This window comes from Aphanomyces astaci, assembly GCF_000520075.1.
Source record: "Aphanomyces astaci strain APO3 unplaced genomic scaffold supercont1.29, whole genome shotgun sequence".
Lineage (NCBI taxonomy): Eukaryota > Oomycota > Saprolegniomycetes > Saprolegniales > Verrucalvaceae > Aphanomyces > Aphanomyces astaci.
In genome coordinates, this window is record NW_009798292.1 from 690,911 (window position 1) to 707,554 (window position 16,644).

Sequence of the window (16,644 nt, forward strand, 5' to 3'; positions counted from 1 at the left end):
ACTACAGCTCCACCAACCACTGCTGCGCCTGTGACCACTGACGTTCCTATCACTACAGCTGCACCTGTAACCACTGCTGCGCCTGTGACCACTGACGTTCCTATCACGACAGCTGCACCGGTCACTACTGCTGTCCCGGTGACCACTGCTGCACCTGTGACCACTGACGTTCCTATTACTACCGGCGTCCCTATCACTACTGTGGCGCCTGTGACCACTCCTGCACCTGTGACCACGGACGTTCCTATTACTACCGGCGTCCCTGTCACTACTGTTACGCCTATTACCACTGCTGCACCTGTGACCACTAGTATACCTGTGACCACTGACGTTCCTATTACTACTGCTGCACCTGTCACTACTGCTGTCCCGGTGACCACTGCTGCACCTGTGACCACTGACGTTCCTATTACTACCGGCGTCCCTATCACTACTGTGGCGCCTGTGACCACTCCTGCACCTGTGACCACGGACGTTCCTATTACTACCGGCGTCCCTGTCACTACTGTTACGCCTATTACCACTGCTGCACCTGTGACCACTAGTATACCTGTGACCACTGACGTTCCTATTACTACTGCTGCACCTGTCACTACTGCTGTCCCGGTGACCACTGCTGCACCTGTGACCACTGACGTTCCTATTACTACCGGCGTCCCTATCACTACTGCTGCGCCTATTACCACTGGTATTCCTGTGACCACTGATGTCCCAATCACTACTGGGGTTCCTGTCACTACTGCTGCGCCAGTCACTACTGGCATACCTGTCACTACAGATGTCCCAATCACTACCGGCGTCCCTGTTACTACTGCTGCGCCTGTGACCACTGGGATTCCTGTCACTACTGACGTTCCTATTACCACGGGTACTGCTGTCACGTCGGCTGCCCCTGTGACCACTGGCATTCCTGTCACTACTGACGTTCCGATCACCACGGGTATCCCTGTCACTACTCCTGTCACTACTGACATTCCTATTACCACGGGTACCGCCGTGACCTCGGCTGCCCCTGTCACTACGAGCGCCCCTGCCACCACCGACGTGGCCACGTCCGCCCCCCCCAAGACGTTCACGATCCTTCCCACCGACATCGTCGTGGCGACCACCGAGCTGCCCGTGACGGCCAGCGTCGTGTCGCAGGAGCTCCTGAACGGCACGACGCGGTCGCCGACCCTCTCGACGACCCAAGCCCCGCTGGAATCGCTGGTCGAGAAGACGTCTGTGCCCAAGGTGGCGGTCCCCGGTGCCCCGAACGGAGACGGCAGCAAGCTCCAAGGCGAGGAGGTCGCACCGGACAACAACAGCAACCGCCAAGACAAGCGCCGCGACGACTTGGCGGGCAAGACTGACGAAGAGATCCAGGACATCAAGGCCACCATCACCTCTGGGTACGAGTCCAAAACCGAGCAGACGCTGCGGTACGTGAGCTCGTCCGTGGTCGGCATCACGCTGGTGTTGCTCGCTTTCTTCCAGTTCATCGCCATGAATCCATCGTACATCCTGCCCGACTCGCCATCCGACCGCCTCGCCGCGCCCAACTCGTGGGAGTTCCCGGCCTTTGTCTTCTTCATCCAGCAAGTGGGCGTGCTCTCCCTCGCTAAAAACACCAAAGTGCCCCACAAGTTCTACGTCAGCTTTCTCGACTCGCTCAGCTGGCTTGTATTTTTGATCCGCGGGTCTCCGTCTGCCGACTCGAACAACGCGGCCGTGTCCAGCTCCCAACTCGTCGCGATCGGCGGCGGCCGGTCGCTCGTGGAGTCGTCCACGTACGACGCCCAGGGCAAGATTCAGTTTTCGTTGCGCTCGGACGTGAATGATAAGGACTGGTTCATGCGGGTATGGGTAGCCGTGCTCGTGGTCATCGCGGTGCTCATGGTGTTTGTGATCTGTACTGCGCTGATTTCGCAGTGGGTGGCCCAGCGCGGTAACCCGTTCCACTCGGACACGACCGACTCGCACAAGCGGTCCGTGAGCTTCCGCAGCATCTCGCGCCGCCTCCTCGGCATGTGCGTGCTCGTCGGGTTCTTCTCCATCCTCCCCCTGTCTATGATTTCCATGTTTGAAGTGCTGCAGGATGCGTCCACCGCCGGGTTTCCCCACATATATGCGATACTGTCCCTTGTGACGCTGGCCTTGGTCGTTGGCTCGGTACTCTACGGCATGTACGCGCTGCAGTCGCTCACCGAAGCCGGTCTGTCCAAGTGGCGCACCCGCGTGGTGTGGGGTGTCGTCTACTCCAACTACCACTACACGAGTCGCCTCTTCTTTGCCGCCGGCGCCCTCGTCCAGTTCCTCACGGGTATATTGGTGGCCGCCGTCACCGGCGACGCCTTCGTCCAGCTCCTTTGCCTCGTGATTGTGCACGCTTTGTACCTGGTGAGCATGTTTGTGCTGCAGCCGTTCGTGTGCAACGTGCACTTCAAGTTCGCCATTGGCTTCCAAGTGCTCATTTTGGTCGTGTTCTCGCTCGCGTGTGGCCTCGCCGGCGACTCGATCTCCAACGACACCCAGCTCAACTTGTCCTACGCCGTCGTAATCCTCCTCATCATTGTGTTTGTCGTCATGTTCATCCGCCAGCTGTACATGCTCTGGACGTACGCGTCCGCGTGGGCCAAGGACGAGCATGATAGCGTCACAGGCATGCCGACCCTCCACGACCACGAGATTGAGTCTGGCTGCGGCAACTACACCATCTCCCTGCGCGACACGGAAGACCACGGGCACTCATCGGGCGGAAAGAACGCCGTTTCACTTCACAACAGTGGTGGTGACGACAGCCCCATGAACACGATTCGCATCGTCGATACCAACTCCAAGCGCCACCTGTAAACAAGTCGTGGTTGTGTGTATACGATGAATGTCGCTGTATGTTGCGTGTTGGTGTGCTTTCAATGTTATCCGAGGGCTCTACTGCACTACCGAGGCGAGGAGCTATTCAGATTGCGTTAGTGTACAGCTAACGAGCATGCGCAATGCAGGTGGATGGATTCACGTCCTGGGAAGTGCATCTCCAGCTTGCTGGCCTGCCAAGAGGCAGCCGCGACAGCAGGTCGATCATGCTGTGGGTTGAGTGCCAGAGAGTTAGAATTCATAAATCCGTTGTGCAATACTATTTTCAGCCAATCCGAGACAAGGAAATCATAGTGTTGGGATATAATTAAGGGAATTCTATTCCGCCTTCTTCCTTCTTCATTTGGCCGAAACAATTTGGTCGCGTTGCAATATCCCTGTTACCACCGCGTCGACGTCCACGGTACTTCCATCTCTTCTTCCACGTAGATGGTGGTAATGGGCAACGATGTAGTAGACGACTAGCATGACGATGCGCTGGGAAGACATGAAGCACATAGCGCCCTCGGTCCCCACACTAAAGAACCACACTGGTGAGCACACCATCTACGTTGGTGTGATCTCCTTCATCACCGGCTCATGGCACTCGTAGCAACCCTTGTGGGCTCTCGGATATTTGTGTTTGGCGGGTACGATGGCCGCCGCAACCACAACGACTTGCACATATTCGACTGCGACACGCTGTCGTGGGAAACCTACACAGACCCTAGATCCTCCAACCAAGACTCGACGCCTCCTTCATTGTCTGCAGCGTTTCCAGCCAGCCGCAACGGCCACACTGCGACGCTGGCGCACAACAGCATCTATATCCTCGGCGGGTGGCTTGGCAGCGGTCCCCATGCTGCGAACGACCTGCACATCCTGCACGTCAACTCGATGCGATGGGAGTCGCCTATCACCACCGGCACCCCTCCCGGCCCATGCAACATGCACACGACCGACTACCTTCCCAACATCAACGGCCTGCTCGTGTTTCGCGGCGGTGATGGCAAGGAGTACCTAAACGACCTCCACCTCTTCGACCTCCCCACGCGCCACTGGAGCCGTCCCACGACCCACGGCACCCCTCCGAGTCCCCGCGCGAATCACAGCTCGGCCGTTCTGGACCATCGGTTGTTTGTGTTTGGTGGATGGAACGGCACGCATCGCCTCAACGACCTTCACATGCTGGACACCACAACCTGGCAATGGACGTCGATTTCGCCATCTTCCGAGGGAAGCATGATGCTGCCCTTCCCCAGAGCAGGCATGACGTTTGTGGCTGTCCGCCGCCGCTTTTTTCTCTTTGGCGGGTACGGCAGCTCCCCCAACCACCCGTTCCCAGCCAAATGCTTCAGCGACCTCCACGTGTTGGACACTGATCAAACCTCCACCCATTGGACGCCCGTTGTGCCTTCTGGTCACTCGACCTGTACTCCTCCAGCCTATCTTTCGTCCACAGGTTGTTCCAGTGACTTGGCCAGCGACGCCAACCCCAACGATGCACGACCATTCGATTCTCCTCACGCACCGTACGTCCATATCTATGATTTGCCGTGTGCATACATACATATCCCTGCTGCTTGAGACGAGGACGAAATGAGATGATATATCTGAGACGAGGTTGGCCGTGTAGACGGGACCCTCGGGTTGTGACCGTCGAAGGCGTGGGACCGAGCCGACGCGCTGGCCACACGTGCACAGTGGTCGGCCGCCGCCTCTTCATCTTTGGAGGCAGCCACCACAACGAGTACCTCAATGACATGCATGTCCTGGACACGGACCCGTCGCCACAGGCGGTCGTGGCGCTCGCCGCCCCCATGGATTTTAACAGCGCACTGCGGCCGTATGCGAATTCGCCCACGTTTTCAGACATCTCGTTCGTACGTTGTCGCAGATTCGATTTTATACTGAGATCTGTATGTAGATTGTGGAAGGCCATGTCGTGTATGCCCACAAGTTGGTGCTGTCCATGGCCAGCGACCACTTCCGCGCGATGTTTTCCGCTGGCTTTCGGGAAGCATCGGCGGCGGCGATTGTGATTCCGAACATGTCCCGCGGTGGATTTGAAGCCATGATGGCGTACGTGTACTCGGGCCACGTTGTCGGTGAAATGGGGTGGGAAGACCTGCTGGAGCTGCTCGTGGCGGCTGACCAGTACATGCTGGACCACCTCAAGCAAGTATGCGAGCGACAACTGCAGCTAGCTCTAGATAAGGACAACGTCGGGTTCTTGATGGAGGCCGCCGAGAGGGCCAACGCCAGTCAGCTCATGGCCGTGTGCCGCCATTTCGTGCGCAATTATGCCGACAAAGAGTCGACTCGACATGCGAACGACGACACTCCATAGAAGTGTCGATCATAATCTATTTAAAACGGGAATGCGGTGTCCAAGCTTAACGTTATTCAACGTTTAGAAATTGTCGATTTGATACAAATTTGGGGACGGGGTGCAATCGAATCGCGCCGACCAAACCAATCTACAATTGATCTGATTGGTTAAATTTCATTGAGAAGGTTTTGATTGGCTAAAAATTTTGAGCTCTTCTGAAGTAGCCAATCAAATCGATTTACATTCCAACGAGAAACCACACCACAATAAGAAATTTCACTCGAAAGCACAATATTGTTGTGATTATTCTAAACTGGAGCGACACATGGAGAAAAATGAATCCACCGACACAACCAAATAAAGGCACAGAAGAGCAGAAGAATATGAGCCAATCAGATTGCAGGAAACCATCATCAACGTCAAATTAGTGTGTGACTTGAATTAGTGTGATTACAATCACCACAGGACAACACTTGATAAACAAAATCAGTACAAGTAATCGATCGATAGATTTGGCGAATCAGCACAAAAGTCAGCCAAATTTTGGGTAAAAATACACTAACTGTAAATATACTCACTGTGACTCTTGTCCGATACATACTTGGAAGTACTCTAGAGTATATAAATGTTACAATGTTGAACTCTGTGAAATGGAGAAGCTTGGCAATGCACCTTATACGCCTGTAATTTGATTGATCAAAGTTATATTTTGAAATTTTCATTGGCTACTACTTCGCTCCCTCGATTACTGCGGCGTCGATTTTGCTTCGTCGATTCGATTGGCAGTGCCAGTCCAATTTGATATTGAACTCCGGAGTACCAATATTAGTTGGGAACCATGTTTATCCGTAACGTTCGTTATAAAGCATGCCAGGAAACCCAAACGAATCGCTAGTATACAAGAAACCAGCAAAAAAAGAACATACAGGCCTTGCGCCAAGATGATGTATTACCGTATTCCAATCGGAATTGGTTCCTTCCGCGGCCAATGTGTTAGGTGTATAAATGTATGTGGACGTCGTTGGGATGTTGTACGGGTAAATTGATGCACAATACAAGCTGAAGGTAGTGCATCGATTTTCGGAATCATTTCTGGTCGGATTTTTATCGGTTCATTGGAGGGTTATTGCTCCGCCATTAATTCGAATCAAGGGATTCTGCATGTATGGTGCGAAAATATAATTCACGGAGCATACTTCAATGTTGAACGATGCGATATTTTTGATTTGTATGCAATGGAAATAGTTATGCGCTCTACGACTTCGATGAAGTGCCACGGGAAAAGGTGAACTACGTATTGTGAATTCGCTATGAACTTTCAAAATTCGCGTGGTTTGTCTAGCTAGTCATCAATCATATTGAATCTCGCTCGAGTTTTGATTGGTTGAATATACATGTCCATTCTGTAAGAGCCAATCAAATCCACTCAAAATTGGATTAGCCAATCGCGTCGATTCGTGATTATTCGATTCCGCGGCGCGATATTCTATTATTCGACGGGGTCTGGAAACTTGTACCGAATCCACAATAACGTTAACGTTAGTACTACTTCATTGCCATTAGTACTACTTCATTGTCATTGCTTTATCAACTCTAAATTCTAGACCTGAGCCACACATCTCGTTTTCTCTTGCATCGTGTTCTGTCGATTCCATGTGCCTTTTTATAGTATTTAAATACTAAACTGGGGCGACGATATAGTACTTCTGAAAAGTAGCTGGTGTTTTATAGATGGAGTGCACCATAGTAATAGGGACAAGTCGGAAAAACGGCAAAGTACCAATCATGCACATCTAGTATAGATGCCACATAACAACACAGGTAACGTTACACTGTACTAATAGTACTACTAGTACTACTAGGGCTTGAACTGGTCGGTGGCGCGCACCAATTCGGCCGCAATCCCGGGCTCGCCGGCGGAATGGCCCGCGGTTTGCACGACGCGCAAGTCGGCTTCGGGGAACGCCTTGTGGAATTCCCACGCCGTGACCATCGGGCACACCACGTCATAGCTACAGTCCACGTAAAATAATATTAATCATCTATTGTCGATTTGATTCAAATTTGAGGGGGGGTGCAATCGAATCGCACCGACCAAACCGATCCACAATCGATATGATTGGTTGAATTTCATTGAGAAGGTTTTGATTGGCTAATAATTTTGAGCTCATCTGCCAATCAAATCGATTTAAATTCCAACGAGAAACCACAACACAATGAAATTTCACTCGAAAGCACAATATACAAGACTCTTCTATTCTTTTTTGAAGAATAGATGACGACGTACCGGCCTTGCACGATCACGGTGGGGATGTGCCGAATCTTGTGCACTTGGTCGATCAAAAAGTTTGGCGTGGGGAAAAAGCCCTTGTTCACAAAGTAATGGTTCTCGATGCGGGCAAAGGCTTCCGCGAACCGCGCGTTCTTCATGGACTTGTCGACGGCATCCACGGGGGGCTTGAGGTTGCTCGTGGACAGCTCCCACGTCGTCCACGCCAGCGCAGCCGCCAGCCGGACGCTTTCGTCCGGACTCGTCAGGCGCTTGTGGTATGCCGTGAGGAAGTCGTGGCGTTCGTCCTCGGGGATGGCGTCGCGATAGGCTTCCCATCGATCCGGGTACAAAAAGTTGGCGCCGCTCTACCAGCCGATGATTGGACTAGTATTACTAGTAGTAGTAGTACCTGATAGTAAAATTGGACTTCTTTGTCGCGGAGGTGGAAAATGCCACGCAAGACCAACTCGGTCACGCGTGTCGGGTGCGTTTCCGCATATGCCGTCGACTACACAGCGAGTAAATATTTATAAATGAATGAATATAGAAAACGGATTTAAATAGATGAATGAATATAGAAAATGGATGTAAATAGATGAATGAATATAGAAAATGGATGTAAATAGATGAACGAATATAGAAAATGGATGTAAATAGATGAATGAATATGGAAAATGGATGTAAATAGATGAATGAATATAGATACCAAGGTGCTGCCCCAGGACCCGCCAAACACTTGCCACTTGTCAATGTTTAAATGCTCTCGCAGTGCCTCCATGTCGGAAATCAAGTGCCACGTCGTGTTGTCCTCGAGCGACGCGTGCGGGAGGCTGCGGCCGGACCCGCGCTGGTCCAACGCGATGATGCGGTACACGGCTGGGTCGTGGAATCGATTCATGACCGGGGTGCACCCTCCGCCAGGTCCGCCGTGCACGAGGATGACGGGCTTGCCGTTGGGATTCCCGCTTTCTTCGTAGTACAACGAGTGGGTCTTGGATACTTGCAAACGCCCAGTGGAATACGGTTCGATGGTCGGATACAAGAAGTCTTCGACAGAGCACTGCGACTTGTCTGGCAAGTCCCACTTGTTCACCGAGTCGTTTTTCGTGGTCGCGGCAACCGAACTGAACGCCACGGCGCTCAAGAGCGCAGATATTCCGACGATGTTCGTGGAGGAATTGCCGGAAGCGCCAGCTAGCGGAAGGGCAAATATGGCTCCACGAGGAGCCTTGCGGCTAACGACGCGTCGAACACTAGACAGACCTTTGCGCCACATGTCAAATCACACAGTGGCCACAATATATAGGGTGGTTTGCAAATGGGAATATTCCAATGAAATAATCCAGTGAAACATTTCGGGAAAATTTCAGTCAAATTTCGAGTTAGAAAGGCTGACTATTCCATCAGATCTAGCAGGCCAGCAACAAACGAAGCCACCCCATCGCTTCACGATCCAACATGATTTAGATCCCATAAAAGAGGTATCATCAATCCCCCACTCGAAGATAACGCATGCAGCCCCCAAGTGACGCTGGTAGTGCGTGTTCCAAAGAGTGGAGTTGGCTAGGTTTTGAAATACATGCTGATTTGCAAAAAGTCGCGGCCTTGGATATTCCAATAGAATTATTGGTTATTTCATTGGAATATTCCCATTTGCAAAACCACAATAACTACTTGACTCACTTCAACAGGATGCACACCTTGAACTCTTTTCTTGCCTGTGAATACAGTACTACTGTACTGGTATGTGATAATGTCATATCCAATCAAATACCTCAATTCTTCAAGTCATCCTCCATCCTTGAACTTTTTAATACCCGAGCTGTTAAGTGCGAATAAAGTCGTACCTAAGCAGTGATAGGGCTCCACGTTCTGACTGTGACGGCGGGCGGTCGCACGGCGTCGTCAAAGCGGGCGTCATTGGATGCATCGGTGGCCGTCATTCCACTAGCAATCGTCGTCGGGGCACTATTTTATCTTGGTTTAATTATACTACCTACTACTCTGTTCCCCATCAGTTGTATCCTTCATTTCACTTGATTAAAGTATACTCACTCGATTTTTTTGTCTTGAAATTTGTATTAATAGTCCGCGAGAGCATCGACCCCCACCAGAGATGTAGTGATGTATGGTGCAAGTCACCTAAGGACTACAAATAAATGCCTTGACTTTCGACAGCTATTCCAACTTTGTATTGACCCGACTTCACCGGCTCAACCCCTTCTTTGAGGCGCACCTTCAATGAACTTCAGCCGGAACACATCCCGAAAATTATTTAGGAAAATATACCGTAATAACGATAGAACTGGACAAGACCAACAGTAGTTACGGTTCAGATTTTGGATTGGTGAAAATTTGATCGAGTAATAGAATTTAAACCAACCGGCCTTTTTGTACGGAGATATATGGAACCAGGTACATTTTGGCCGAAAAGGAGTATCAAGTATATATTGGTCTTTGTATACAGAACTTATCCGTACGAACGTTTTCATTGTATCCGGATTATTCACAATGTTTAACCTAATTACCAGGTAAAAAACGTAACTAATAATGATTTAACGTCAAGATTTCGTGGGTTTAACTGAAAGAACCGAGGCGTTTAATAGTAAAACGTCTCCCCCTGAGGATGGCCGATCTGTAGTCTTTAGATGACTTGCACCATATCTCTCGATTGGCTTGGCCAATTCATGCGAAATATTTTGCGTTATAGTCGTCGAAATGTTCCCAATAAAACAATGCCACCCGTATCCTCTAAAACAGGATACACTGCACAATAACATGCACAACAAACTCGTTACAGTGTTAACGATTCCATCGAAAACTAATATATTGTGAAATTTGAGTTTTACATAGTGCACAACAGAAATATTATTTTGATTTAGACGAGCCAGTCAAACCTCCATGCCTTTATCATCGTGATACGGATAAAATACCGAAAATCGACGACATCCGTACAAAAAGCTCACAAAATATCTAAATTTGCTCTAACTTTTGCAATTCATGTCCGATTTCGATGAAATTACCGCCAAAATCACCGTAATGATTAGCGCAGCGATTCCCACGCGAATCAGTACGATCGGACAAAAATTGAGGGTGTAATTACCAAAAAACCAAATCGACACCATGGTCGTTGTCACAATACAGCGTATGAAGGACTTCGTTAAGCAGCGCCGTCAGCGCATCCTCACATACGACGAGAAGCTTGACATTCTGTGCCTTCAAGCTACTCTGCGGGAAGACAATACTGTGGGATGTCGCTGGTGTTGGAGGTGGCTTCACACCGACACTTACTACTTAGTGGTTTCATATCTTTACATATCTAGGAAGAGATCCAAATAGTGATGGTTGTAGAAACATCTTATACGATATACATATATTCACTCTTGAACAATCTACTTTGTGCCTACTCCTTACTTCCAAAGTCTAAGAGCTGGCACCATAGCCCGGCTGCTTGGTCGAAGTACACGTACTGTTAAAGCGGTTCTGGCTGAGTACATACAAACAGGAGATGTCACAGTCGCGAAGCTACCATCCAACACGATAACTCATCATTCACGCGTGCCAAACACACGTGTAGTTCGGGATCTTGTGCAGACTTTTGTCCGCGATCGATCTGTCACCCGCACGCGCACTATGGCGAAGGACGTTCTCGCCTTGCTGCATGATGCCCACGTGGTCACCGTTGCCGATGGAGCCAAAGACCACTCTTAGACTTTGGAAGTAAGGAGTAGGCACAAAGTAGATTGTTCAAGAGTGAATATATGTATATCGTATAAGATGTTTCTACAACCATCACTATTTGGATCTCTTCCTAGATATGTAAAGATATGAAACCACTAAGTAGTAAGTGTCGGTGTGAAGCCACCTCCAACAACCACGTTGCTTGTCTGTGCGCCGTTCAGCGCTTCTTGGACAAGCAAGGCTACGCACGTGGCAAGGCCTCTCGCAACACAACGTATCGGATGAACCTAGCGCAGGAGCAAGCCCGCGATCCGTACGTCAACTTCATGGTGCCGACAGTCACGACAGCTCCCCGACGACCGGTGGTGTACCTAGACGAGAGTTTGATCTACCACCACTACACCCGACATGCCGACAGTCTCTACGACCCCACGGACATCGCAAAGACGAAGCCAATGCACAAGGGTCGACGTTATTGTTTCATCGTTGGGATACTGGATGACGGCACGGACGCCTCGCACCTGTTGGGCCTCGACAGTTTTGTCGGCGGGAAAAAGAACGGAAGAACCGTGAAAGACTACCATTTTATGTTCAATCACGAGTATTTCGTCAACTGGTTTGGCAAACTACTGGACGAGGTGGAGGAACTTGGGTGATCCTCTGCTGTCTTTGTCATGGACAATGCGAAGTACCACAAGGGGAAGCCCTTAACGACACCCAAAGGAAGCTGTTGTTGTTGTTGAGGGTGTATTATAGTTTATACAGACAAAACTATTCAAAGGGGGGGGGCGACGATGACCTAACCAGGGTTGTGTAGGAGGTCCAGATCAAGGAAGTCGTAAAAGGTAGCGGTGTCGCTTGGTGACAAAGGACGCCTTTGCGCGTGAGTACCGTAGTCGCAGCAGTCATCCGGGGCCTGTTTGGACAGGAAATCGGCGGCCTGGTTGAATTTGCGCGGGCGGTGGGCAAAGACGCAGTGGAGTGTGGAGGCTAGGGTGCGCGCTTGGACGTAGGAATCGCGGAGACCGGAGTGACGTACGCGATTAAGGCCGCGCAAGTGATTCATGAGGAGGTTGCTGTCGCCGCACACCTCTACGTGGGTAAGGCGCATAGAAACCGCGAGGGTGAGGGCTCTGATCAGGCATATAATCGGCGATGTTGTTGGTCGTAGCAGTGGCAAGGAAGTGGGCGTCGTACTCACTGAGCAATGGTGCATGGTGTGGCATAGCGATGGCACCGGATCCCCCACAGCATGTTTCCATCCGAGCCGCTCCATCAAAAAGGATGAGGCCGCGTGAGGGAATAGGCATGTGGTGTGAGACGGTGGGGCCAGCGGATGCCCGGCGGCATTGTTGGACGAGGGCGGAGTAGACTGCGGCGCGGAGCGTGTGGTGTTGGTGAGAGTGATATGTGGCTAGTGCTTGGAAGTGGGACATAGCTACCGTTGGAAGGTGTGAGGGCAGGGCGGGTGGTGCGAGGGGGTCCGCATGGATCGCCTTACAGCGCTCCGTCCAGAGGATGCGAAATCCCAGTGATCGGAGGAGTGTCCAGCCCTGGTGGCAGAGGTTGTCGTACGCCGTGCCGTGGGTTTTCCACTGGGGGGCTTGGAGCATCCATCGGGCTGCTCGAGGTTGTTCGGCTGATGTAAGGTTGGCGATGTAATCTGAGGGTTTCGCGGCGACGTCCCCGTACCAGATTTGGAGCAGCGTAGTCCAGAGTGCATGCGCACGGGGGCATGTCCAGAAAGTGTGACTAGACTTGTCGGGGTTCCCGCAATAGGGGCATAGGGGATTTATCGATGAGTGTTTAAACCGGAACGCCTGGAAGTGCCATCGGTATTGAAACCATTGGAGGCTGCCAGGGAGATACGACGCGTGCCAGGGCCGAGTCCATGCGTCCGGGCGGTACGGGAGATTGAGGTCTGCACATAGTGCGGCGCGGCGGTCGGCATACTTGTGGTCGATGGGGCTAGGGGGGTGGAGATGTGTCCCGATGGTGGTGCTTAGGCGTTTAACATAAGAGCCCTGTTGCCGGAGATTGGTGCGAGGAGGAGGCGTTGGGAACCAGACGCGGCTTTGGGGGTTCAGGAGTGGGGCCGTGGCTTGAAGACCGAGTCCCGCACTGAGCATGAAGAACCAGGGGAGGTGAGCTTTGTCTTGTATGGTGGCGGTGTGCCGGGGTATGAAGGACCAGTATGTGGTGGTGGTGTTGGATTGAAAGGCGTCCGCGAAGGTATCGAAAGGTGCAGACTGGAGCGGGCGCGAATTGTGGTCGCGGATCCAGTCGTTGTGAGTGACTTGGTTGTGCCAGAGTAATTGCCGCCAGGCCAGAGTCGTGTCGCGGCAAAGGGATATCTGGAGGTGACGAGCCGCGATGACCAGCTCGGGGGGCATGTGGCAGCTGCAGCGGCCGGTGTGGTCCCAGGTGTATGTGCAGGCTGTTTTTGCAGCTAGTAGGAAGGCCTGGGTCGCGTCGCGGTCCAGCGTAGCGCGCTTCATGCGTTGGGAGAGTGCCGTGCTCGCCAGGATTTGGCCGTATTTCATCGAGTTCTCGTAGGGTCCGGAACCCTGAGGGGTGGTGGCGGGGTGGAGGGTGTACCTAGTTCCGTGGGGAAGCCGCAGGGTCGTGAGTGCGAGACCGCGCGCCCAGTGCCCTGGTTGGGCTCCGGATTGGATGAACCGCCGCAATGCCTGTTGTATGGCCACCCGGCGTACATCTGGCAGAGCCCAGCCCTCTTCGTGTCGTTGTCTCTGAAGGATTGCTCGAGGTATATGGGATGGGAGGTGTCCTGGCCGGATAGTAGTCACTCCCCACCACCAGAAGCGGTAGATGAGGAGCTCGAATTTACGGAGCTAGGGGGCAGGAGGCGGGATGTACGTGGCGAGGAAAGCCACTTTTGATTGGACAATGGCCTGCAGTAAGCGTGCGCGGGCTGGCAGGGATGTCGTTTTGGAACTAGCGACTCGGAGGCGCTGTACCGTGGAGTTGTAGCACTGTTCCCAATTGGCGTCTGCTAGTCCCCCTAATCCGACTTGGAGCCCCAGGTACCGTCTGCGACCACCCCCCTCAATGAAGGGGATGTCATGGAGGCGGGTGGGGTGGTGGGCTTTATTTAGGCAGATACCAAAGGATTTGTGGGGTTGGACCCGCAGCCCGGACATATCGCCGAACCGACGGAGGATATCGAGAAGTAGGGGAAGAGAGCTGAGGTGGCGCAAGTAGAGGGCTGTGTCGTCTACATGGGCGTTGCAGATCAACGGGGTGATAGAAGGTCCATCAGGGATGAGGATCCCGTGGTCCCACGCGAGATTTTGCAGGGAGGCCAGGAACGGTTCCATCCCCAGGATGAACAGTGACGGTGCGAGGGGACATCCTTGCCGGATACCCGAGGACTGTGCTAAGGCAGCCGATTTGGTTCCGTTGACCACAAAGCGGACCGTGGTGTGTTCGTGCAGGCGGGAGATGAGGACGACGAAAGCGGGAGGAAACCCCATGGCTGACATGGTGCATTCAAGGTGTGGGCGTTCGAGACTATCGTACGCCTTTTGGATGTCGAGACATATGATAGCAGCGGACTCTAGCATAGGGGTGTCGGGGAGGCAGGATTGCTCCTCAAGGGCTCGTTGAAGCAGGCCAATGCTGTCCGCTAATGTGCGGCCTGGGACAAAGCCCTGCTGCTGCGCTCCAATGGCTTGGTGAAGGAGCGGCTGGAGCCGGAGGGCAATGATTTGTGCAAACAGTTTGTACGCCGAGTTAAGCAACGCAATGGGGCGGTAATCGAGCGCATGGGGGCTGTTTCCTTTCTTTTTGAGTGGTATCACATCGGCTTCGCTGAAGCTGCGGGGCATCCCGTGGCCAAGAAGGATACTATTGAATACCGCTAAGAAGCTGGGTGTGAGGGCCTTTTGGAATTTGTGGAAAAAACCATTGGGGATCCCGTCCGGTCCTGGAGATTTGGAGCCCGCCATACGTGCGAGCGCCGTAGTCAGTTCCTGTGGGGTTATCGGGGCCATCAGGTGGGAAGTGGAGGCGTGCTTGAGGCGACCCGCTATGGCGCGGAGAAACTCTGGGTGTGACGTGCGAACGTAGTCGCGACCGGCTTCGCTTGAGCCGTGAGAGCTGGACATGATTGCCCGCCACCCGTTAGCCATGTTATCGGCGGTGGTGCCCGAAGGGTGTCCGTCCGGAGGGGAGATGTCGGGGAGTGATCCGCTGTCCCATTTGTCAGTAAATCGAAGGAAGAAGCGGCGGGAGGGTGCGTCCCCTCGATAGATGGCGCTCCCGTGTTTGTACTCCGAGATGTCGCGCAAGTGCTGTGCGGCTTCGTCAATAATAATGAGCCGTGTGACGGGGTCGTCGAGGCGGTCCGAGGGGGAGGCGGGGGGCGTTCCAGCTCCTGTAGACGTAGCAGTAGCTCCTGAAGGCCTGCAATGAATTTATCCCAAGCCTCCCCAATCAACCCCGGTGGGCTGTGGTGGGGGGCAGGCGGTCGATGTGCGCGAGGATGCGGTTGGATAATGTTGTGGAGTGGGCCGATCTAATGGGGTATAGACGTATGCGGTCATTCCCGCGCGGTGGCGGGGAGCCGATGAGCAGGCAGACGGCATTGTGGTCACTTCTTTGGCCCGGAGGGTGGGTGGTAACCGCCTTCACTGTGTTGCGGAGGGATTCCGGTACGTAGATGCGGTCTATACGCGAGATCGATTTTGATTGGGGCCGGATGCAGGTGGCTGAGGCTTGGAGGAAGGATTGGGCGTCCGCGGAGGTCTTGGGTGGTCGACGGGTTTGCCAGATGCTGTCGTGGAGATGTTGCCTAGTGAGCCATGTCTCGAGGCCGTCACATTCTGGGTTCGGCGGTCGTTTGGGGTTGGTGTGTTGGCGGTCCCAGCGAGGGTGAGAGACACAGTTGAAGTCGCCTCCCACGAGGAATGGCGTGGTGGGTGGTGTCAGCGTCGCGAGGTGGTGGAAGAACTCCTGGCGGTCCCTGGAGTTTGTGCTGGGGGCATAGAGCGGTGCGACGGTCAGGGATGGGGAGTGGATCTGGATGTACCGGCCGGGGGTGGTGTGGCCTGTGTTGTCTTGCGTGAAAGCCAATTGCGAGTAGGGGTTGAGGAGGATGGCAACGCCGTTGGTGCTATTGGCCGTGACGGTCCAGAAAGCAATGGGGTGAGGGGTAGTGGTGAGTCCCCAGAGCCGTGTCCAGCTTTCTGTGAGTTGGCGGGCTTGAGCGGGGGACGAGACGTGGGTCTCCTGGATACAGATGATATCCAGGCGATCGTGGGTAATGTGGGCTTTCCAGCTGTCCATCCAGGCAGCCACCGTGTCGCGCCGAAAGCCGGCTACATTTTGGGTGAGGAGGCGGAGACGTGATGGAGCCTGGTGAGATGGGGCTGGAGCGGTCGTTGACCGGTGTAATGTAGATGTAGGATGGAGGTCTGTTCGTGGCCTTTGGGCCGGGTAGCGGCCGGGGGGTCGCGGGCGAGGGGAATACAATATATAATGTGTATGGGGAGGGGTAGACTTGCGG

At 53.0% G+C, this 16,644-nt stretch overlaps 5 protein-coding genes across 5 annotated transcripts in view; 3 read left to right on the plus strand and 2 right to left on the minus strand.

The window, feature by feature from the left end:
- The window catches only part of H257_10693 (hypothetical protein), a gene marked incomplete at its 3' end in the record, with an annotated part of 4,950 nt that extends 2,118 nt beyond the window's left edge, over positions 1-2,832 (plus strand). The window contains exons 2-3 of the mRNA XM_009837329.1: positions 113-138; positions 312-2,832. Coding sequence (XP_009835631.1) covers positions 113-138; positions 312-2,832 — 2,547 coding nt within the window. The remainder of the gene's footprint in view (positions 1-112; positions 139-311) is intronic.
- Positions 2,833-3,199: 367 nt separating this feature from the next.
- H257_10694 (hypothetical protein) lies at positions 3,200-5,259 on the plus strand. Its single transcript, XM_009837330.1, has 5 exons — positions 3,200-3,256; positions 3,311-3,386; positions 3,446-4,364; positions 4,469-4,715; positions 4,760-5,259. Exons 2-5 carry the CDS (start codon positions 3,320-3,322, stop codon positions 5,180-5,182), a joined length of 1,656 nt encoding a protein of 551 aa, XP_009835632.1. The 5' UTR covers positions 3,200-3,256; positions 3,311-3,319; the 3' UTR covers positions 5,183-5,259.
- A 1,627-nt stretch (positions 5,260-6,886) lies between these two features.
- On the minus strand, positions 6,887-8,795 carry H257_10695 (prolyl aminopeptidase). The gene is made up of 4 exons (XM_009837331.1): positions 8,143-8,795; positions 7,846-7,944; positions 7,452-7,801; positions 6,887-7,176 (listed from the first exon to the last, which is right to left on the minus strand). The coding sequence occupies exons 1-4, from the start codon at positions 8,710-8,712 to the stop codon at positions 7,023-7,025; spliced, it is 1,173 nt and encodes a 390-aa protein (XP_009835633.1). The 5' UTR covers positions 8,713-8,795; the 3' UTR covers positions 6,887-7,022.
- Positions 8,796-11,263: 2,468 nt separating this feature from the next.
- Positions 11,264-11,773, plus strand: H257_10696 (hypothetical protein; the record flags this gene model as incomplete). The annotated part of the gene is made up of 1 exon (XM_009837332.1): positions 11,264-11,773. The coding sequence occupies one exon, from the start codon at positions 11,264-11,266 to the stop codon at positions 11,771-11,773; it is 510 nt and encodes a 169-aa protein (XP_009835634.1).
- A 143-nt stretch (positions 11,774-11,916) lies between these two features.
- On the minus strand, positions 11,917-13,510 carry H257_10697 (hypothetical protein; the record flags this gene model as incomplete). The annotated part of the gene is made up of 2 exons (XM_009837333.1): positions 11,917-12,489; positions 12,560-13,510. The coding sequence occupies 2 exons, from the start codon at positions 13,508-13,510 to the stop codon at positions 11,917-11,919; spliced, it is 1,524 nt and encodes a 507-aa protein (XP_009835635.1).
- Between the last annotated feature and the right edge of the window lie 3,134 nt (positions 13,511-16,644).